At 37.3% G+C, this 19,381-nt stretch overlaps 7 protein-coding genes across 21 annotated transcripts; 1 reads left to right on the forward strand and 6 right to left on the reverse strand.

Annotated features, from left to right (window-relative positions):
* Nucleotides 1-29: 29 nt before the first annotated feature.
* Nucleotides 30-4,503, reverse strand: LOC104763892 (putative protein phosphatase 2C 33). Of its 13 annotated transcripts, none has more exons than XR_015590994.1 (9): nucleotides 3,156-4,503; nucleotides 2,752-3,054; nucleotides 2,596-2,655; nucleotides 2,089-2,492; nucleotides 1,492-1,914; nucleotides 1,289-1,406; nucleotides 960-1,183; nucleotides 335-875; nucleotides 30-166 (listed from the first exon to the last, which is right to left on the reverse strand). XR_015590994.1 is itself a non-coding variant. In XM_087501804.1 (8 exons), exons 4-8 carry the CDS (start codon nucleotides 2,341-2,343, stop codon nucleotides 411-413), a joined length of 1,485 nt encoding a protein of 494 aa, XP_087357930.1. In that variant the 5' UTR covers nucleotides 2,344-2,492; nucleotides 2,596-2,655; nucleotides 2,752-3,054; nucleotides 3,156-3,543; the 3' UTR covers nucleotides 30-410. The 13 variants fall into 13 exon arrangements, 8 of the variants coding, with proteins under 8 accessions (XP_087357930.1, XP_087357931.1, XP_087357928.1 ...); XR_015590995.1 differs by having other exon boundaries at nucleotides 2,592-2,655; nucleotides 3,156-3,539; XR_015590992.1 differs by having other exon boundaries at nucleotides 2,596-3,054; nucleotides 3,156-3,617.
* A 286-nt stretch (nucleotides 4,504-4,789) lies between these two features.
* Nucleotides 4,790-8,135, reverse strand: LOC109124835 (histidine--tRNA ligase, cytoplasmic). The gene is made up of 6 exons (XM_010487303.3): nucleotides 6,711-8,135; nucleotides 6,457-6,636; nucleotides 6,110-6,367; nucleotides 5,613-6,026; nucleotides 5,368-5,508; nucleotides 4,790-5,281 (listed from the first exon to the last, which is right to left on the reverse strand). The coding sequence occupies exons 1-6, from the start codon at nucleotides 8,067-8,069 to the stop codon at nucleotides 4,970-4,972; spliced, it is 2,664 nt and encodes an 887-aa protein (XP_010485605.1). The 5' UTR covers nucleotides 8,070-8,135; the 3' UTR covers nucleotides 4,790-4,969.
* LOC104763893 (putative 4-hydroxy-4-methyl-2-oxoglutarate aldolase 1) lies at nucleotides 6,765-9,959 on the reverse strand. 2 transcript variants are annotated; one of them, XM_087501810.1, is made up of 4 exons: nucleotides 9,692-9,959; nucleotides 9,266-9,467; nucleotides 8,424-8,705; nucleotides 6,765-8,135 (listed from the first exon to the last, which is right to left on the reverse strand). In XM_087501810.1, the coding sequence occupies exons 2-4, from the start codon at nucleotides 9,447-9,449 to the stop codon at nucleotides 8,080-8,082; spliced, it is 522 nt and encodes a 173-aa protein (XP_087357936.1). In that variant the 5' UTR covers nucleotides 9,450-9,467; nucleotides 9,692-9,959; the 3' UTR covers nucleotides 6,765-8,079. The 2 variants fall into 2 exon arrangements, with proteins under 2 accessions (XP_087357936.1, XP_010485604.1); XM_010487302.3 differs by lacking the exon at nucleotides 6,765-8,135 and having other exon boundaries at nucleotides 8,309-8,705.
* A 102-nt stretch (nucleotides 9,960-10,061) lies between these two features.
* On the reverse strand, nucleotides 10,062-12,664 carry LOC104763896 (isopentenyl-diphosphate Delta-isomerase II, chloroplastic). Its single transcript, XM_010487304.3, has 6 exons — nucleotides 12,326-12,664; nucleotides 11,779-11,834; nucleotides 11,145-11,236; nucleotides 10,783-10,885; nucleotides 10,541-10,678; nucleotides 10,062-10,447 (listed from the first exon to the last, which is right to left on the reverse strand). Exons 1-6 carry the CDS (start codon nucleotides 12,544-12,546, stop codon nucleotides 10,197-10,199), a joined length of 861 nt encoding a protein of 286 aa, XP_010485606.1. The 5' UTR covers nucleotides 12,547-12,664; the 3' UTR covers nucleotides 10,062-10,196.
* A 61-nt stretch (nucleotides 12,665-12,725) lies between these two features.
* LOC104763897 (protein METHYLENE BLUE SENSITIVITY 1) lies at nucleotides 12,726-13,313 on the forward strand. Its single transcript, XM_010487305.3, has one exon. It carries the CDS (start codon nucleotides 12,841-12,843, stop codon nucleotides 13,156-13,158), a length of 318 nt encoding a protein of 105 aa, XP_010485607.1. The 5' UTR covers nucleotides 12,726-12,840; the 3' UTR covers nucleotides 13,159-13,313.
* Nucleotides 13,314-14,472: 1,159 nt separating this feature from the next.
* Nucleotides 14,473-16,007, reverse strand: LOC104763898 (inositol diphosphatase DSP3). 2 transcript variants are annotated; one of them, XM_010487306.3, is made up of 5 exons: nucleotides 15,551-16,007; nucleotides 15,363-15,456; nucleotides 15,206-15,263; nucleotides 15,080-15,123; nucleotides 14,473-14,996 (listed from the first exon to the last, which is right to left on the reverse strand). In XM_010487306.3, the coding sequence occupies exons 1-5, from the start codon at nucleotides 15,718-15,720 to the stop codon at nucleotides 14,733-14,735; spliced, it is 630 nt and encodes a 209-aa protein (XP_010485608.3). In that variant the 5' UTR covers nucleotides 15,721-16,007; the 3' UTR covers nucleotides 14,473-14,732. The 2 variants fall into 2 exon arrangements, with proteins under 2 accessions (XP_010485608.3, XP_087357935.1); XM_087501809.1 differs by lacking the exon at nucleotides 15,080-15,123 and having other exon boundaries at nucleotides 15,551-15,937.
* A 533-nt stretch (nucleotides 16,008-16,540) lies between these two features.
* On the reverse strand, nucleotides 16,541-19,336 carry LOC104767304 (receptor-like kinase LIP2). Its single transcript, XM_087501811.1, has 5 exons — nucleotides 18,926-19,336; nucleotides 18,686-18,849; nucleotides 18,378-18,567; nucleotides 17,885-18,270; nucleotides 16,541-17,804 (listed from the first exon to the last, which is right to left on the reverse strand). The coding sequence occupies exons 1-5, from the start codon at nucleotides 19,011-19,013 to the stop codon at nucleotides 16,863-16,865; spliced, it is 1,770 nt and encodes a 589-aa protein (XP_087357937.1). The 5' UTR covers nucleotides 19,014-19,336; the 3' UTR covers nucleotides 16,541-16,862.
* Nucleotides 19,337-19,381: the final 45 nt, after the last annotated feature.

Here is a 19,381-nt window from a genome sequence, read left to right on the forward strand (position 1 = left end):
AGAGGAAGAAGTGATTGACAACAAATCTGTAGTTGGAATTGGAGCTTTTTGAATAGACAATAACAGGAAAATTCCCAACAGACTGACAAAATTAAGCCTGAGGGGCTTTCACAGAATCACAGACACAAAGCCATTATTACATGTGATGTTTTTTCACTCTTCTTAACTGACAAGACCAAAAAAAAAACAAACATAAACATCAACAAGAAAGAAAGACATAAACAAAAGACAAAATTGACAAAAATTTATGTTCCAAAACCAATGAATTATGACTCAAGGAAAAGAATAGAGATCAATGTAGAAAGTTGAAAAGGAAAACAAAAAGACACAGTACCTTCTTCTCTTGGGTGATTTTATTTGATATGATCTATCAAATCTCAAATTCTTCATTTCAGCTCTTCTTTCTCTTTTCACTTTCCAGGCACAAATCTTGGTAAGTTCAAAAGTGTATTAACTCTTGCAACACCTTCTAGTGCGGAATACTCTGTTCCAGGTTCTGTATCCAAGTTATCCTCTTCTTTTATCAGCTTCTCAGCTTCACTTTCGTCGAGAGCAATCTCTTTCCCCGTTCTGACAGTACTCGAACGGCCAAGACCGCTTGGTCCTGATGCATCATCATTCTCAGTTGCGGCTTTTAGTTCTTCGTCTACTTCTTCATCTTCCAGTCTGGAGACGGAAGATGATGTAGATATGACGTTTGAGTTGTTGGCGTCTAGATACAAGCAAATAGCGGCACAGTCATCGACTTTGGAAGTCGGGTATTTGTATCTCCAAGCTCTAACCGCAGACTCGACTATAGCTCTTGCTGCAGTGGAACGCGATGGAGCTGAAGCTACAATCCCCACTACATCATCATTTGAGAGAACATCCCAAATCTATCACACAAACATGATAACATTAGAAATGTGAGCAAATTTGCAAATAGAAAAGGAAATGTGTCTGAGAGAAAGAGAGATTACCCCATCTGTAGCCAGCACTATAAACTCATCTTTTTTGGTTAAGCGACGGAAAGATACATCAGGCACAGAGATTAGGCCAAAATCTTTAAGGCAAAAGTCTCCAAAAGCACGTGCCATTGCAAGCCCAGGTGAGTCACAGTTTGGCAGCCAAACTCTACAAACCTCAGGTTCATCTCTAAGAGCAAACACCCGTCCACGACATTTTCTTATTCTCTCTGCCTCAGCTGTAAAGTCAATTGAGGGCACAAAAAAAACCCAATAAAAGTGAATTAGTGGATCCATCATACATCCACAGGACAACAGCATACATCCTGCATAAGGAACAAAACCTGGGAGATTTGGCTTAAGATCCACAGTAAGTTGAACAGAGACAAGAGCATTGTTACTGTCTCTTGTACCCATTACAGCTCTAGAGTCTCCAATATTTCCAACAACGAGATACTGACCCTGCAATATTGCAGAGGATACATAATTAAGATCAAGAAACAGTGAATAAGGCTTAAACTAATAACATTCCAAACCGAGACAATACCTGCTTGATTAAGGTTACAGCTGTTGTCCCACTGCAGAAACAGTCAACACTTCCATGGAATTTCAGTTCTCTATCCATAACTTTAAAAGCCTTAAGAAACGACTCTTTCAGCGTCTGAAACAATTCCGGATGGGATTCCATGTTCTCCTCCTCCTCCATCTTAGCAGATGTCCTAGGTTCTTCTTCAGCAGATACAGAAGCAGCAGCAGCAGTATTATCTTCAGAGTTGTTAATGTTGGTTGCATTGTTAACGGTGTCGGTAGTGATAGCCTTTAGAACACCTTCAACTGGTACTTTTGCTTCCCAATAAGTACTTAATTTGAGAGGGAGATTGTCTCTGACTCTCTTTGCAACCATATGACCATATGGACCATGTCCATCAAACACTCCACAGAAGACTGTATCTGTCCTCGAACCAAAATTCTGAGCGTGAAAACAGGAAACAATCAGAATCAAGTGCATAGATCGGTAATAGAACCAAGATAATCTGGTAGATATCAATATTTCAGATAGAAGCAGTGGAGAAACAATATAAACTATGAAAACAACATAAATAGAAACAAGAAAAGAAAGGGAGGACTTTTGGATGAAACATACCTCCCAAACAACCATGGCATCTTGGTTAGGCCCTTTCTTGCCTTGTTGAGTGAAGATACAAGCAGCGTCACTTGATCCATTCAAGAACATCCGTCCAGGAACGTGATGCAACGGTTCTTCTCTCCTGTAATCAAAGGAAGAGTTCCTAGAGCCAGGTCGTTTCTTGGAGTTCTTCCTCTTCCTCACACTAAACCCAGGAGAGCAAGGAGAGCCCGGTCCAGGGCTCCTGGTCTCAGCAGATAAACAGGACCCCATTCTAAGGGCCCTGATTATATTGAGAAGGCAATCCAGACCAACAATGGTACAATCACCCCCACGGTCCTCCAGTGGGAAAGATTGAAGCTTTAGATCACGATTCTCGCCGGAAAGAGCAATGATGATTCAAACTATGCAAAGAGATCTCTCTGCAAGAAGACAAAAACTCTTTGTTTAGATTCCCAAATGATCAGCACAGAGAGCAAAATGATGATGATGATGATGATTAAGTATGCAAGAAGACTTACAAACCTCAATTTTTAGTTCCAGTGCAAGAAGAGTGACTAAATGATCACATATAAGTCCTCTCAACTGCCAGTACATACATACACACCCCAAGTGAATCTTAAACCCAAATCGTCAAAATTGAAAACAGAATAAAAAAAAATCAAGCTTTCCAAAGCTGACCACCAAGAAAAAGGCAAAGGTGAGAGACTTCTTCTGGGTCTGACCCTTTTTGAGTCTTTCAAATATGTTTATTTGTAAACACTAATGTAAACCCAAAAGGAACAGATCTACGTAGATTTTTTTTTCTATTGCCACACACACCACACACACACACACACACACACAGAGAGAAGAAATTAAGAAAGAGAAGTGTGTTTTTATTTTATTAAGACATGAGCCATCAATCAAAGAACAGCGCTTGAGAAAGAGACTCAAAACACGAGAATCATGAAACCCTTTCGTCTTTCTCTGTTTCTTCTTCGTCTGCAACCAATCAAAAGAAGAAATCACTAAACAATTGAACTCTCCACAAAAAAAGAATCAAAATTCAGAAAAATTCGAATTCGAGCTGAAAGGAGACTCACCAGGATACAGATCAATCAAAAGGATCTCAGAATCAGATTCAAATCGAGGAACAAAAACAAAAAAAGAAGAAGATGAATTTTGAGCTAGAGACTCTGTTCGTGCGTTGATAGATTTATTAAAAAAGAAGAAGAAGAAGAAGGTAACTGAAAGAGATGAAAAAAAAAAAAAAAAAAGAGAAAAAGATTGATTTTTTTTATAAAAAAAAAAAGCGAGAAAGAAACGCAACCACCAACTACAAACCCGTTCTTTCTTCTTCGTTTTTCTACTTTTGTGTATGTGCGTGTAGAGAGAAAGAGAAGAGAGAGATAGAAACAGTAATGAAGGAGATGGGTCACTCTCTCTCTCTCTCTCTAAACTTATAACCAAATGTATTATTAATTTGTAATGAGATTTTTTTCTACTGATTTTTTTAATTTTATTTTATTGTATGTGTGTGTGTTTTTTTTTTTGGGGGTTCATTCAGGCTGGCACAATTAACATGGGGGTTGGATAAGACGTTTCTTACACATAATTTCCCGACATCCACTAGAATATAATCATATGTTATAAGAATTATTATTTCTGTTTTTTGAAAATATAAATAAAAATATCCAATACCAGATCATTTATATTATTATTTAGATCAAAATCATATATAAGGTCTCTCAATCAGTCAATCAGTCAATCAATCCCACATGACATGAGAGGGTCTTTATCATATTTAATCCATGATTTACATATGCTATTTGGTGCGTTAACCAAAACAAGAAGAAGAATACTAACCAACCCACTCTGAATTCTACTAAATTCTAGGAGGATAAAACGCTGATTTCTTCTACAAATGATCATACAATTATTACTTTACTTATTTTGTCCTATTGATCCGCTTCGATTTGTAACAATTTGAAAGAAAAGTACACATCCAATTTTGAAACCTCAATTTAATTCTAACTCTACATGCATATGACTGAGTGTTTTATTGAAGCTAAAACAAGTAGAGAGACAAGAGTCAATGGAAACATGAGATGTGTGAAAATAGAGAGAAGTGATCTTTGTTAACTTGAAGCCACATGTCGGCAGGGAGGCACAGAATCCAACACGTATCAGTTTCTCTTCTCATGCAAAATGCAAAAATCAGATCTGCAGATCACATTTTTGTTTTTGGGGTTGGGGACAGGACAGCCAAACCTTACCTGCGGAGTTTTTATTTTGTCTTTGATTTTTTAGGTTCTCATGAATGAACCCAAAACCATTTTCTCTTTCGGTCTCACTATGATGACTCTTACTCTTATCTTCTTCTTCCACCTCTTCTCAATCAAAGAATCCTACCTTCTTCTTCTTCTTTCTTTTTTTCTTTTTTTTTTTCTTGTTGATAAGATCGCAGATTAGGTTGAAATAGGGGTAACGAGTACTTTTGGTTGGGGTCCCTTGATCAGAATCAGGATAAGGACTGTTTTAGAAAGAAACGTACAGTTTTTATATTTGCGTCTACACTTGCATATAAAATACGTTCATATATATTCAAATTGCAAATGGTTTCTTCTTTTTATAAGATATTTTTGAGAAAAAACATAAACAAAGCAGACGAAAATCCCAAACAAACAAAACTAGCCAGTCGAAAAACATATCAATCATTACGATCTACTCGCTGATCTAACCAACGTAAATTATCCACTAATCAAACAAACCTCATCAACATCAAAATCTCTTTTTTTAAGTTCTTATCTCCAATAACACCAGTATCAAGCAAAAAAAAAAAAAATGCAACAGTGAATGGTTCCTTTTTTTGTTTCTGGGAATCGCACCAGCAAGTCTGTACCTTTCATCTCTTTTTTCAAGAACTGAGTTCTTTCAACAAATCCCCAACGAAACTATCTTTAGAAACATCCTTCATTTCCTTTTCACTTCCCTTAACAAGCTTCTTCAATGTCACAACATCTTTACTGAGTTCTTCGTCATCTACCATCACCATCCAAGGAATCCCTGATTCCTTAGCACGATCGAAATGCTTTGACTTCCTCTTGCTCACAAGATACTCTGCGTTGATCTTAGCCTTCCATAACTGACTTACCAATTCCGCTGCTAACGCTAGTTTATTATCCTTCATTATACTAACCAAAACCTGTGTCTCCGTAGGTCGGATCACCTATATTCATAGCAAAAACAAAGTTCTAAATCCATTCTTTTAAAATAACGCCGGCCAACAAACAGCGTAAGAGTTTGGGAAGTTACTTGATTCTTTTTCTCGTTAAGTTCTTCCATTATGTTAAACACTCGCTCGATTCCAAGGCTCATCCCAACCGCAGGGACTTGCTTTGTTCCAAACATTCCTATTAGGTTATCATATCGCCCACCAGCACCAATTGATCCAACCTGCAGAAAGAAGAAATTAAAGACCATAAACTTTCTTTTTTGACTTTAAAGACCATAAACTTTCACTAATTGAATTGCAAGAAGCCAAGCCGAAGGATTTTTACCTCTGCTCCTATACAAACAGCTTCAAAGATTACGCCGGTGTAGTAATCAAGACCTCTAGCTAGACTTAGATCAAAGACTATCCTGTGACTGCACTTTGATCTTTCAAGAGCTTCAAACATGATACTCAACTCATCAAGAGCTTCTCTTGATGACTGGTTAGCTAAGAACTCACTCCCTTCTTGTTTCAGTTTAGACAATAGCTCCAAAGGAGCTCCCTTCTCCTTAACAAAGTTGCCAATTCTGTCTGCAATCTCTGAAGACAAGCCCTTCTCCTCTACCATTTCTTTCTTCACTTGCTCAAATGATTGCTTGTCTAACTTGTCGATACTCGAACAGATGGTTCTGAATTTTTCAGGTGGTACTCCACATATCTCCAGCATTCCATCAAGCAACTTGCGGTGATTCAGTTTCACCTACATTAACAAACCAGAATCAAGAACATAGCCAAAGAGAAAACCAACTAGGAAAGATTAGGACTTTCAACTAAAGTTCTTACCTCATAATCTCCAATCTCCAATTCATCGAGAAGTTCAGTTAATATCTTGACAATTTCAAAATCGGGTCCCATTGGTTCAAACAGACCAGCGATATCAAAATCACACTGGTAAAACTCTCGGTATCTCCCTTTCGATGGATTATCCCTTCTGTATACCTTTGCTATTTGGTATCTTTTGAACGATGTGATTCCATTCATAGCGACATACCGTGCAAATGGAACAGTTAAATCATATCGTAAAGAGCAGAGTTCTCCACCCTGCAATTAATGTATTTACATGAGCACGAATTTTGAGAAATAACTTTCACATAAACTGATGAAATTGCAGCAGACGAGATGAGTTTAACCTGATCAGCAATATCATAAACCAATTTCGAGTCTTCTCCATACTTCCCCATAAGGGTCTCTCTCAATTCAAAAACAGGAGTATCAAGTGCAGTTGCACCATGCCTCTTGAAAACGTTTTGTATGATTGCAAATGCTTTTTCTCGGACTGCCATTTGTTCTTTAGCGAAATCTCGAGTTCCCTGCCACAGAATCAAACAAATCAGAAATGAACTTTGAGGCCTAAATATTCTCCATCTTTGAGATTGTGATTTACCTTTGGAAGCTTGGGAAGTCTCCTGTTTTCATTACTTTCTACAATCTCTTTCACTTTATCCGAAAAGCTATCAAAACCGTGACCCGCAGGGTTGAAAAGATTTAAGATTTGTTCCACCCATTGCTTCAAAGAATTCATCAGGTCACCATCACTTGTTGCCTCATTACTCACCAATTTATCTTTAATAAACTGGAGAACTATACTCGTCCCCTTCCCCACAACTGCTTTTTTCTCATTCTTCTTCTTTTTCTTATCCGTCTTCGAATCTTCTTTGTCCGCATCTCCCCTCTTCTGAACAAACAACTCTCCACCAGCAAGAGCAAAAAAGGCAGCAACTGCCTCTAAACCAACAATTCTCCATACAATTCCCAGAGACTCATTCAGTTCATGAGCAAACCTGATGTAATCCTCTTCCAAATGAGCAGTATAAGCTAACTTATAGCTATTCTTTAGATTCTCAAACTCAACACTGCTCTTTTCAAACACTTCAGACAAACCATTCCTCAAATTCTCATTCCCAATCGACTCAAAACAAAACTTAGCACGAAGGTACGAACATACTCCTAAGTTTTTAATAGCCGTCGACAAAGGTGCCAATGATGTTCCTAAAGCCTCACCAATTCCAGTGTTTCCAGATCCAGTTTTGCCTCCTTTAACCCCAGAATTCAATTCTCTCCTCGCATCAGAGTGCAAGCTTTTCACCACAAACCTAAATTTCCCATGAATCCAAGGGATCTTCGAAATCTCCTCGATTTCTAACTTCCCTGTACCTTTATACCCGTTAAGCAAAACCTTGAGATCACCAGCAACACCAATCACATCTTTATCACCATTCCCATCTCCTGAATCCAACGAGCTAAACGAAGCTATATCAGCCTTTGTAACCTCAACACTCAACGCAGCAACAGAATCCACAATCTGGGAAAGTGTCGTCGATTTGTGATCTATAATAGAACAGAGTCCGATCAACGAAGCAAAAGATTTCTCCAACACAATGTTTTCCCCTTCCGTCACATCAATCTCACCGGAACCAAAACTCTCAGCCTCCGAATTCAAAATGTCCAAGATCTTAACCGGAAGAACAGAACGAGCGGTGGAGGAAGAAGGAGGACCAGAAGTCGACAAAATAAGCTTGTTTAAGATAACAGCCAAAGAAGCTCTGGTTTCTTCGTTTGTCAACCCTTCAGGGATACCTAAGGAGCTTCGTTTGATCGATGGAGCGTTTCTAGTGGAGAATCTCTCGATCGCAGAAGAATCAATTCGAACATTAGCGACGCCGGAAGCAATCTTGTAAACGGAGGGGGAAGTGAAAGACGATCCTTTCCCTCCGAGAGTGATGGACGATCTCTCCGCCGCCATTATTACACACTTACAGAGAGCTGAAGCCGGAGAGTGATTTAGGGTTTTCTTTCTTTAGACGTGTGACTGCGTGAGTGAGTAAAAGACGACGACACAAGAATTAGAGAACGGAAAATTGCAGAAATACCCCTAACATTATCTAGTTTTTTGAATTTTAAGCCTTGATCTACAAAAATTGCTAGACAACCCTCCAGCTCGTAAATTTGCAAATATTGGATAGTTCGAGGATCGTTTTGAAATTTAAGAAAGTATTTTCTTATTTAACTCCCAAACTCAAACATATGTAAACTCAAACAGGCAGCTAAAACAACAACACTTATTAAACGGATAATTCAATCTGGGAAACAAGGATACCATCAGTATCTGCATAAAGCCATTCGCCATCGCAAATCCGAGTGCCTGCTATGTTCAAAGGGACTCTTTGTTCACCAAGTCCTTTCTTACTCGCCTTTATTGGATGGGAAGCTAAAGCTCTCACTCCAATGTCGCAACCATTGATCTCATCAACGTCTCTGATGCAACCGTTCACTATGATCCCTGCCCATCCGTTGTTCTGCGCTTGTACTACCGGGTTTCCTCCAAGTATCGCGCAACGTAAACTCCCTCCACCATCCACCACAAGAACTCTTCCATTGCCTGTTTTTTTAACATTTGTGAGCTTTAGATGTGAAAAATACAGAGAGCAGATTGGTTTATTGTAAAAAAGACTCGGGTGTTTTGAAAGATCTATCTCATCTCTAGTCACTAAATTGATTTAGGCTACTCAACAAGTTGGTAAGCCAAAATGTAAAATCTTTTGATGTTTCTAACATCTTGCATCCTCATCATCACCATTATTATCATCATCTATAACGGGTTCTTGAATCTTGATGTAAAAATAGTATAGAAACACATTGGTTTATTCTAAAACTATCCATTTGCAAAGTGACTGAAGAAGTATTACCACTGAAGCTAGTTGACAAGTAAGTAACAGACCAATATGTGTCTATATTTCTACATCAAAATTCTATGTGTCTCTTTATACTTAGAGACTTCTTCAAACATATATAGTTTCAAGCAAAGAACCATTGAAGGAACAGACCAGAATTGAATCTAAGCCATGTCAATGATCCTCTGGAAGTTCATATCTCTATTCTCTATGAGTAAAGTTTGCAGTATTTATGAAATCTTTCTTTTGGCAAGAAATATTAAAGTACCTTTCTCTTCGAGGAAGTGACGGATTAAGCCATTGTCTTCAAATACTTTGACAGTAACTACTGGACCTGAGAATATTTGACGACGACCGTAAATCTGGAAAACGGGTTGCAGAGCTCGGAGCTGGCCACTACGAAGCATCTCTTGATTCGCATCACATACTTCCGCAGTGGTCACAAACGCCATTCTTTTTTTTGTTCTCACCTGGATTAAGGATTATGATCAAAACAAGTTATATGAGATTGATGGGAAATCACTCAAACCCACAAGGCAAGATAGTAAGATACAAATCGAGATTAATCTGGATAAAGTGATCATGGTCAATCGATCAAACCCACAAGGAAAGTTACAAACTTTAATCCAAAATTCATCTGGATAAACAGAAGGGATTAGATTTAGATCGAATCTCATTTCAATATTTCATTTACCTGAAATAGAAGAAACTCAGATGAAAGAAAAGAAGACTCTGTGGGCACAAGTCTCAGAGAAACGAAGTTGATGATCCTTTATTTAAAGGAGGACAATAAGTCTCATCAACTACTTTGCTTTGGTCATTCAATAATAGTAAAGTACGGAATTTTTTAACTTTTACATAAATCAGATCGCGAAGGTGGGTTGTCGTTAAGCTTTCGAAAAAAGGAATCTTTGCGTTGCCTTTGTCTGGTTTCGACTCTGTTTCCTTGTTATCATTTCCTCGCTTTTTCTCGACTGTTTATGCCTTTTATACATCTCAAAAAGACATAAACCATGTTAAGTCTAAGTCCAAAGCTTAGTAGAACATTCAAAGAAATTCATGAATTCAGATAAAAATGAAAACTTTATTCCCTGATGTTTCTTAGAATCTTTAAAAGTCTCTCACAACCCACAATTATTATCATCACAAAGAAAAAAAAATGACAAAGAGAACGTTTATCCAAAATCTTAAGAAAATTTTCAGAGTTTGTGGATGGTTTTCATGTCTATAGCTTCACCCAAGGTTCCTTTCTCAACATGATCCCACCACTTCATCAAGAAATTGTCCACCACCAATCTGAACCATGGAGACAGTTTCAAACCTTCCTCACCTGCATCTGCTTTCTTCACCAGCTCCTTCAGCTCTTCCCGGCTCACATACTTGATTTCAGCTACTTCGTCTGGATTTGGTTGAACCTTCACGTCCCGCACAATGAAGAGCAAGTAATCAACTGCAAAAGGAAGGCCAACACAGAAAACGCTATTAACGGTTTGTACTTGTTTTTAAGAAAATGGGAACCAAGTGTCTTGAGAAATGTTATTACGTTCGTGCTCTCCCCATTTGCCATCAGAAGGAGCCTTGTAAAGCATACGTCCCAAGGCAGTGAATTCATTGACTGGTACATCTTCAGCTACAATACCAAGCTCATCGAGAAGCTTTCTTTGTGCAGCATTCCTCACACCTAATGAGTATAATACAAACAGTGAGGTCACTTGGTTACCCGAAGCTACAATTTGTTACATAGATAGTAAGAAGTACTGAATTGTGTTGCTAGTAGATACCAACCTAGTGCATTTTCCTGGATAAGCTCTGATTCACGGTAAAGAGGATGGCTGCAACAAGTGTTTGTCCACACCAGAGGGAATGTAACCTTTGTGTTTGACCTTTGCTGTTCAAATGAGAAAAAAAATTCAGTAAGATGGCATATGAGTCAGCTTATTAAGATCCACCAACCATCTAAGATCCCAAGAGCATCCCATCATAGCAACATCCAACATGTGGAAGAAAATCTCTATATTCAAGCTTACGATCTAACCTCCCATAGTTTTGAGCTTATTTTTCTCTACAAATAGGTGATTCTAGATAAGACACAACCATGCCTATATAGAACTTGACTTAGCTACTTCAACGCACTCATATGTAAATACCTGGAGAAGCAACTCATACTTCGAGTTGAACAGAAATACACTAAAAGCCCTGTGAAGCAAATTCTTAGATTCAATATTTTCCATTAGATGACCTGCAGATTTGAAATGGTATCAGTATTTTGGACAGGTATACAGAAAGAGATAAAACAATATTCAAAAGAAAACCAAGCGGAAAGTTAATTTTCTTCAACTATTTTCCAGCAGCAAAATCTATATTCATTTGTTTTTTAAGATCTGCAGATTTTGTCATTAGAGAAAATATCCTTGGCTGGTTAAATTGGCACAATACTGCACGGTAAAGTGCCGTATAATACGTCCAAACGGTTAAGGAAGGATAATTTACAAGCTTTTTTTTTTGGTAGGCAGGATAATTTACAAGCTTAGTAGACACTGAAAATGTTACTAGGCACCAGAAATAATATGTTCGACAAATTGACAGAGAGGAATAAGACATTTGATGGAAACTCAAAGCTGCAATCTAGAGGGGCTAAGATCAATATTAAAACAAAACGCTATGTCAATCCCCCAACTGTAACTAAGTTCAGTGACTTCAGTCATAGGAGGACGGTAAAGAAAAAGAATTTCAATGGAAAATACCAAGTGATAGGACGAGACTCAAACCAAGTACACTTACAATTATATTTGCTGTCATGCCCCACGACACGATCAGTTTCATCAACAAGAATGCATCTACAAGAAAAATCGAAAACAAAGAGAAGAGTCAATAAATTAAGGTGGAGAGATCGTATAGTTTCTTATATAATACGCATCAAGAAACCTAAAACTTAGATGAAAACTTCCATCAGAGCAAAGGATCAACCATCATCATTGTAAAATTAAGTAACAGAAGACAAACACCTCTGAACATAGCTAAACCTCTAACTGTGCTCCTCCCAAAACTATGACATCTTTCACAGAAGACACTAAAGCGTTGACCTTTATTTGCTTCATTCAAGTTACCACAAGAGCTCTAACAAGTTCATTCATTATTGCATCAACCACTGTTAATTCGAAACTCCATTAAGACCTAAGCTCCTGAACCATTGTTAATTCGAAAAAAAATTCCAAATCCCATAACCTAATTTAGTTCATTTCCCTTCCATTTTATCAGCGACCCAACGATGAAGACAAAGGTACAATTTTGGCAACAAAGTAGATAGAAACAGGAATCAAGAACTTACTCATCCTCGAACATGAGACGTCTCTGAACAGCATCCATCCCAGCATCTTTAGTATCTGTCATTGCGGCACCGGAGAAAGCACGAAAGCTCGGTAACTTTCTCGGTGAAAGAGAACGATGGGCAAATCGAAAAGAAGAAGAAGAAGAAGAAGAAGAAGAAGAAGAAAGAGTGAGAGATCTGAGGCGAATCAACGGGAGATTAAATAAAGAAGAAGCAGACATTGGTGGTGGTTGTGCGCATGTGGTGATGACTGATGCGTTCTACCTTTCTGCGTTTATTTTTATCAAAAGGTCCACAGTTGTTACCGTGTACCTCTCCGTATACAATCATAACCCCAACAAAACAAAACCAGATAAGATTATTTCCATTTAAAAAAAAAATAAAATTTAGTATATATATTCATATCGGCTCTCGCGTCCTAATCTCAGAAGAGTGGGGCACAATTAGGGTTAGGGTTTCTCCCTTCCTGGCAAATACAGAACCATCTTTTTAGTTTTTAGCCGCCGTTGGTGAAGATGACTGGTAAGGCGAAGCCGAAGAAGCATACGGCGAAGGAGATTCAAGCGAAGATCGATGCTGCGTTGACGAATCGAGGAGGAGGCCAAGCTGGAATCGCTGATCGGACCGGAAAAGAGAAAGGAGGTCACGCTAAGTACGAGTGTCCTCACTGCAAAATCACGGTTCCAGGTCTAAAGACTATGCAGATCCATCACGAATCCAAGCATCCTAAGCTCACTTATGATGAATCATTGGTCGTGAATCTCCATGCTGTGTTAGCACCCGTAGCTGAGTCAAAACCTAAACCTGGTATCAGGGGAAGCTTGAAGAAGTAACTCTATTGTTTCAATTTTTTCATCTTTTTTATATTGAAAGATTCTGATTTGCTACTCTTTACCCTCTCAAATCGATAATGTTGTTGATGTTATATCAATAAACTGTGTGTAATTTGACGATTTCTCATTCTCAAATCGTTTGGTTTAGCTTCGTAGTTTCAGTCTCTCTGTTTACTTTGTGTTGGTATTACATTTTAAGGGCAAGAATCTGATTGGTAAAGAAGAGAAGAGGAGTGGTCTTACTAAATCATGAACCTCTGTTTCTTTTACACACAAGTTTTTAGATCATCAAGATAAGCAAAGCTAGCATATGATTGTGTTGTTTGTTGAAACTCTGCAAACTCGGGTGGTTTAATTGCTTAGTAAGTTAGGATTAAGGAGCTAGCTTGAAGTTTTTGTTGCCTATTGAAGCTGCGAGCGCACATCAATGTGTAGACATCTTCTTGTTTTGAATCAAATGTACTCTGTTTTCTGTTCACACATAGACAGCGGAAACCTTAGGTCAGGATGATTTGCAAAGCACGTCAATGAACAGACATCTTGTTTCTTATAGTGATATGAAATTTTCTTATAAGATTTGAGTAATTGTCACTTTGATCGGCGTCCTTGAGTTCTTATCCGATACTTGGGTGATGATTTCTAGGTGAGTGATCAGTTTCTTCTATCTGGCTACTTGGGTGATGCGGTTTTTGGATTTTTTCGGGTCACAAAGTTTGAGGATATTCAATTTTCTCGGTTTGATTATTCTTTGTCAATTTTGGTGTTTCATAGAAAATGTCAATGATAAGTTGCACACTTTTTCATATGTACAAATTAGATGAATCAATCACGCGGAGACTGAGAATAGTAAGAATTATGCTAATGAAAATTGGATATCTTAAATTATCTTTAAAGAGCATAATACTTTTCCAAACACATGTGCTAGATAGTCAGAAACCTTGTTCTTTAGTGTGCACATGGTTTAGATTTAGAAACTGACTCGATACTCTTAACCTCCTCTGTTTTCCCCTTTTTTTTAGTTATAGATCTATCTTATGATGAAAGTGTACTACCAAATTTTGATCTTTAACGTTCAGTTTGATTGGCTAGAGAAGTTCTTTGGTTGATGGTGATGGTGTAACAATTTATTCGAAAGTTACTAATGATTCTTGTAGTTAATAACTCTTTCTATTTTCTAAGAAGGAATTAATAACTTGGTGTTTTGCATAATGCTCCACTTGTACAAATTGTTATTTGTAATTTAATTGTTGTTATTCGAAAGAGAGTGTCTTTGAACAACTTAGATAAAGCAACTTTTACCAGTTGACAATGCAATAAAAAAAAAAACAAGCAACATTAAGCATTATTTGTCATCATCGAGTACAAAATGACCCCTTCTGCAACCGTTTGTAATCAAGAATAAACCCTTATCTGTACATTTCGATTTCTTGTAAAACCAACTCAAAGTCCTGAACTTTGGGATAAACTAAAATCTTATCCTCCTAAAAGAATCATCCAGCAAGCGATCATATTGAATCGAAACTCATATTAAAAAAAACGTGAGACACATATCGCGCATTAGGTTACTCTCTTTTTTAAACTTTAGTAGCCTGCGGTTTTGGTGTCTGGACCTTTTCTTCTTCATACGCTAACCTTCTCCTCTTGAATCCATAACCGTGATAGCGATACATGATGCTCAAGAGACACTTTCTCAAGCTCACTATATCAAACGCCTCTATAAAATTCAAGTCCCTTTGTCTCCACTTTAGACCCGCGTTCTTCTGGTACTCTTCGAGCACCGATGATAAGCACCAGCTCTGAACTTTTCTTAAGCATCCCACTAGACAACCTGTCCTATGCTGCATTCATATTAAAGTTCAAAATCATGAGTGCCCTGTAAAGAAGATAGGGTAAAAGTTCCTAGAAGAAATTGTAAATTTACCTTTCCACGTTTGCAATGAATGAGAATTGGATGGTTTCTTACATCTACAGAGAAACAAACAAATAATCTACTTTTAAAACTCACGAGACTATAGACATTATTAACAAGGTGTTGTTGATTCCTTACCAACTAAGACTTTGAGAGCATCCAAAACTGTATCCTTTGGCATAGGAGTGGGAGGATCCTGCAAACGATTCAACATAAGTCAACTTGAAGAAGCAACAAGATGATCAAGCGAGAGAGAGAGAGAGAGGTGTAAAGGGGAATAAAGAAAGAAACGTACCGTTTTGCCTTCGATACCAAATTGGAAAAGCTTAATGTTGTTAGCTTGAAGAAACTTGAGATTCTCCTCTGGGTATGGTTCAGGACAGAGATAACTGTTTTTGGTAGAGATTGAACAAACCAATGTTATCATCAATCAAAGCAATCAAAACAAAACCCATTAAAAAAAAACAAAAGATGAAAACTTACATGATGGAACGAAGGTTTAGGGTATCGAGGAAAGTGAAATTATCAGGTCGAGGAAGCCCAGATCGGTAAATACCATCTTCGACCATGGAGAAGTTAAACGGCGGCGATAAAACATCAGTGCCGTCGTTGTTGTTGTGGTGATCATCCTCCGAATCCATAATCAAACACATTCAGACGACGAATCAGAAAAACAGAAACAGAGAGAGAGAGAGAGAGAGAAAAGAGACCCAAACAAACAAAGATGTGATGGAATTGATTTGAGGAATACAGAAGAAGAAAGGTCTTTGCTTTTTATAGGAGGAGAAAAGGGATCATCATCATCATAATCAAGTGGGGGGGTTGTTTTGTTTTCATCATAAAAAGGAGACAACTTTGAAAAGCGGACTCATCTGATTATTTTATTATTTTGGGAGTTTTTTGGTTTTTTTTTTTTTTTTTTTAAGATTCTTTCTTCCTTAATCCTTTGCTTTTAATACTAAATCCTTTTTAAGGTTTAGTAATTTTTAGGGTGGAGGTGGACCTCACTTAATAAGGAATCTCCAGGATTCTTACACGTGTCTTTTCCTCTACAAGATCCTCATCGTTGACTATTCTTCCGAATCTTAACATTTTTTTCTTCTTGAGGTCAAATCCTTATAACATTTTTGTAAAGTAATGTTATGTCAGTAGGAACTTCGCATAAGGAAAGTGGTCGAATCAATGCAAGGAAAAGTAAACCTAAAGTGGTCTCGTTTTCTTCATATTATATATTCTAAAGACTGAAACTTTTGACAATTGTCCTCGTTGACCAACAAATTGGAAAATCCAAAGACTCCTATATCCTTAATTACATATTAGGGATAAACAAAGTATTTATCTTTATATCAAAGTTTAAGAATCTTATGGTATAAGTATATCCAAATTGAGAATCTCATTCTAATATGAGTCACATATGTATTGGCTAAGTTTTAAGATTCATATCTTGATCACATTTGGTATTGAATCTCACACTTGTCATAAGATGGTATTATTAAGTAAGATTTTTTTATGGCATGTTTAAGGAAAATACATTACATTCTTTTTCAAAAGAAGCAATTAATAGAGGATTACAAAACATGAGATTTGTTTTCTCAATACATCTTTCTTTTATCTATCAATCCAAACATCTTCATCATACATAAAAGAGATATAGACATAGAGAGATGGAGTATATATTTTGTTTAGATTATTATTACCCAATTGAGAGTTTCTAAAACCCAAAAAAAGATTCAAACTCTGTGTCATTTTAAAATGGATGAATAATTTTTTTTTTTTTTTTTTTTTTGAAAACAAGTCAGTCTTCAACAGTATCAATCTTAACCTCTGATTTTATCTGATGCAAAGAGCCTTCATTGTCATCTTCAACACGATCAACCTCATCCTCTGATTCTATCCGCTTCAAAGATGCTTCATTATTGTCATCTCTTGAATCATCATCATTATCATAGTAAACACTTTGATCATCATCAATTTTTGAGCTATGATTGTGCTCAAGATGACTATGCTTTTCCTCTTCCTCTTCTTCTTCTTCTTCTTCCTCTTCCTCTTCCTCTTCCTCTTCTTCTTTCTCTTTTTCTTCTTCTTTCTCTTTCTCTTTCTCATCCTCTCTAGGCAAATCGTGATCTCTGTCGCTATCATAGTGTGAAGAAGTGCTTTCGTCAGTTGATTTCTGGCTGCTTAGCCTCTCATCATTGACATCTATATCTTCCCAGCTATATCTATAGCTTATCTTCAAGCTTTGCGCCGCGTTCTTCTCATCAACAGGCTTTAGTTGTGGACTATCTTGGTCATTTTCATGTTCAGAGTTAGAATCAGACCCATCATCAGATTCCATTGAGCTATCTTCCTCTTCAAGTTTCTTCTTACTCACACTCTCCTTTTCGTTTTCCAAAGATGATTCTTCGTCTGATGATGTAGTACTAGACTTGTCATCTTCCGTAGCTAGCTCAGCAGCAGGAGATACAAGATTTGAATCATGCCGGCTTAAGGCTATAGACATACTCTTGTCCTTGAAGGATTCCGTAACTGTTGTGGGAACACCATCTTCTGTAGGCATTGAAAGGAAACTAAGGGCCACCATTATATCACTTATCAAAGGACGAGCTGATGCTTCCTCTTGTACGCACATTGAAGCTATTGCCACTGCTTGGTTTAACCCTCTCTCTGAGAATTTCTTCTCCAGAACCGGATCTGCCATATCCGGATATCTCTTAGGATCTCTAAATATAGGTTGTGCCTGCCATTACAAGATTTTTTTCAATATATGATTTGAAAAAGAAAAGAGCAAATTTCATGGTTTATTAGATATTTATTTACCCAAGAAACTAAGTTTTGTTCATCGTTAGGCCTAGTGGTATCAAGAGCTCTTCGACCGGTGATGAGCTCAAGCAACACAACTCCAAAGCTAAAGACATCTGATTTCATAGTGAGATTTCCTCCTCGAGTGTACTCAGGGGCGGAGTAACCATAAGTTCCCATAACTCGAGAAGATAAAGCCATCATCTTATCACCAGTCCCTGGTCCTAGCTTATGCAGACCAAAATCAGAAAGCTTAGGAGTAAAATCATCATCTAACAAAATGTTTGAAGCTTTCAAATCTCGGTATATCACGGGTGGATTCGTTTTATCGTGCAAGTAATCAAGCCCTTTCGCTGCGCCATACGCTATCTGCATCCTAGTTGTCCAACTCATCGGTTCACGGTCTGATTTTGGTTAATTATGCAAAACAAACATTCCAAAAATCTCAGCTTTTCATGTTCTAAAAAAAGTAAAAAAGATTGTTGAATAAAGAATATATCAATATAAATACCATGAAGATGGTCTTGAAGTGAACCTCCAGAGATATATTCATAGACCAAAAGCCTTTGATCTCCATCGGCGCAGTACCCAATAAGCTTAACAAGATTCGGATGATCAAGTTGGCCTAACGAGATAACCTCAGCTTGAAACTCTTTGTTCCCATGTAATCCATGCTTGTCTAGTTGCTTTACAGCCACCACCTACATTATATTCCCCAAAAAATATAAAATAGACATATTCTCTCATGATGGATCATTAAAAAAATAGTATCTTGCTTTAGTAATGAATCATGCATGATGAATGGTAAAAAGAACGTACCTGGCCAGTAGATTTAAGGGTTCCTTTATAAACTCTACCGAATCCACCTTCTCCTAACAAACATTCTTGCCGGAAATTTTTTGTCGCCGTCGCTAATTCCCGGAAAGTGAATGTCTTTAACGTCGTTTCTTCAGATTCCTCTGTTTCCTCTGTTCGTCTCCTCTCTTCAATAAAAATCAATATTTTATTTCATTTTATTGATTGTATATCAGGGTTCATTCAACATTGAGACATGCATACCAGGTGGTCTAGTTTCGTTGTCTTGAGTCTCATTCGTAGCTGAAGATTTCTTGCTCTTTAACGAAGAGAAACACGGAAAACAGTGCATGATGAATAACAAAAGGTAACGTATAATAGAAACTAAAGCAGAGAAAAGATTTAAGATTTTTTTGATAAAAAAAAAAAATTATTTAGGAATTAGCAATTGGTCGGGTCCTTCATGGAGATTGAAGGACCGACGTAACGTAAAAAGAGAAACACACGGAAAAGAAAATGAAAGTTAGAAAGAGAGGAAGAAGATGAAGTACACAAATGCAAGCCACCGGTAATCAAATTTTCGTTTTTTTTTAATTGTTTTTTTTTTTAAATGAAATTCCAAATCTCCCAAAAGCATGGAGAACCATCCTTCTTCTTTCGATTTCTGTAAAACCTAATTTTGAAAAACCTTTAATTAAAATAGTTTTTATCCCTCTTGAA

Source organism: Camelina sativa, chromosome 19, assembly GCF_030686135.1.
Source record: "Camelina sativa cultivar CO46 ecotype springtype chromosome 19, ASM3068613v1".
Taxonomy (NCBI): domain Eukaryota; kingdom Viridiplantae; phylum Streptophyta; class Magnoliopsida; order Brassicales; family Brassicaceae; genus Camelina; species Camelina sativa.

Excerpts from the sequence above, each read along its gene's own strand:
- LOC104763892 (XM_087501798.1), bottom strand. The coding sequence starts at position 2,343 with ATGGGGTCCTGTTTATCTGCTGAGACCAGGAGCCCTGGACCGGGCTCT. Across the intron at positions 1,407-1,491 it reads CTGTAACCTTAATCAAGCAG|GGTCAGTATCTCGTTGTTGG; the intron begins GTATTGTCTCGG and ends GCAATATTGCAG. Across the intron at positions 876-959 it reads TAGTGCTGGCTACAGATGGG|ATTTGGGATGTTCTCTCAAA; the intron begins GTAATCTCTCTT and ends TTTGTGTGATAG.
- LOC109124835 (XM_010487303.3), bottom strand. The coding sequence starts at position 8,069 with ATGGCGGCGGAGAGATCGTCCATCACTCTCGGAGGGAAAGGATCGTCT. Across the intron at positions 6,027-6,109 it reads TGGAGATTGGAGATTATGAG|GTGAAACTGAATCACCGCAA; the intron begins GTAAGAACTTTA and ends TTGTTAATGTAG. Across the intron at positions 5,282-5,367 it reads TTAACGAGAAAAAGAATCAA|GTGATCCGACCTACGGAGAC; the intron begins GTAACTTCCCAA and ends CTATGAATATAG.
- LOC104763893 (XM_087501810.1), bottom strand. The coding sequence starts at position 9,449 with ATGGCGTTTGTGACCACTGCGGAAGTATGTGATGCGAATCAAGAGATG. Across the intron at positions 8,706-9,265 it reads TCACTTCCTCGAAGAGAAAG|GCAATGGAAGAGTTCTTGTG; the intron begins GTACTTTAATAT and ends TTAAAAAAACAG. Across the intron at positions 8,136-8,423 it reads GCTTTATGCAGATACTGATG|TCACACGTCTAAAGAAAGAA; the intron begins GTATCCTTGTTT and ends TCACTCACGCAG.
- LOC104763896 (XM_010487304.3), bottom strand. The coding sequence starts at position 12,546 with ATGTCTGCTTCTTCTTTATTTAATCTCCCGTTGATTCGCCTCAGATCT. Across the intron at positions 10,679-10,782 it reads TATCCAGGAAAATGCACTAG|GTGTGAGGAATGCTGCACAA; the intron begins GTTGGTATCTAC and ends TATACTCATTAG. Across the intron at positions 10,448-10,540 it reads CAAATGGGGAGAGCACGAAC|TTGATTACTTGCTCTTCATT; the intron begins GTAATAACATTT and ends TTCCTTTTGCAG.
- LOC104763897 (XM_010487305.3), top strand. The coding sequence starts at position 12,841 with ATGACTGGTAAGGCGAAGCCGAAGAAGCATACGGCGAAGGAGATTCAA.
- LOC104763898 (XM_010487306.3), bottom strand. The coding sequence starts at position 15,720 with ATGTGTTTGATTATGGATTCGGAGGATGATCACCACAACAACAACGAC. Across the intron at positions 15,264-15,362 it reads TTGGTATCGAAGGCAAAACG|GATCCTCCCACTCCTATGCC; the intron begins GTACGTTTCTTT and ends AATCGTTTGCAG. Across the intron at positions 15,124-15,205 it reads TGCTCTCAAAGTCTTAGTTG|ATGTAAGAAACCATCCAATT; the intron begins GTAAGGAATCAA and ends GTTTCTCTGTAG.
- LOC104767304 (XM_087501811.1), bottom strand. The coding sequence starts at position 19,013 with ATGCACTGTTTTCCGTGTTTCTCTTCGTTAAAGAGCAAGAAATCTTCA. Across the intron at positions 18,850-18,925 it reads CAACGAAACTAGACCACCTG|AGAGGAGACGAACAGAGGAA; the intron begins GTATGCATGTCT and ends TTTTTATTGAAG. Across the intron at positions 17,805-17,884 it reads AACAAAACTTAGTTTCTTGG|GCACAACCTATATTTAGAGA; the intron begins GTAAATAAATAT and ends TTGTAATGGCAG.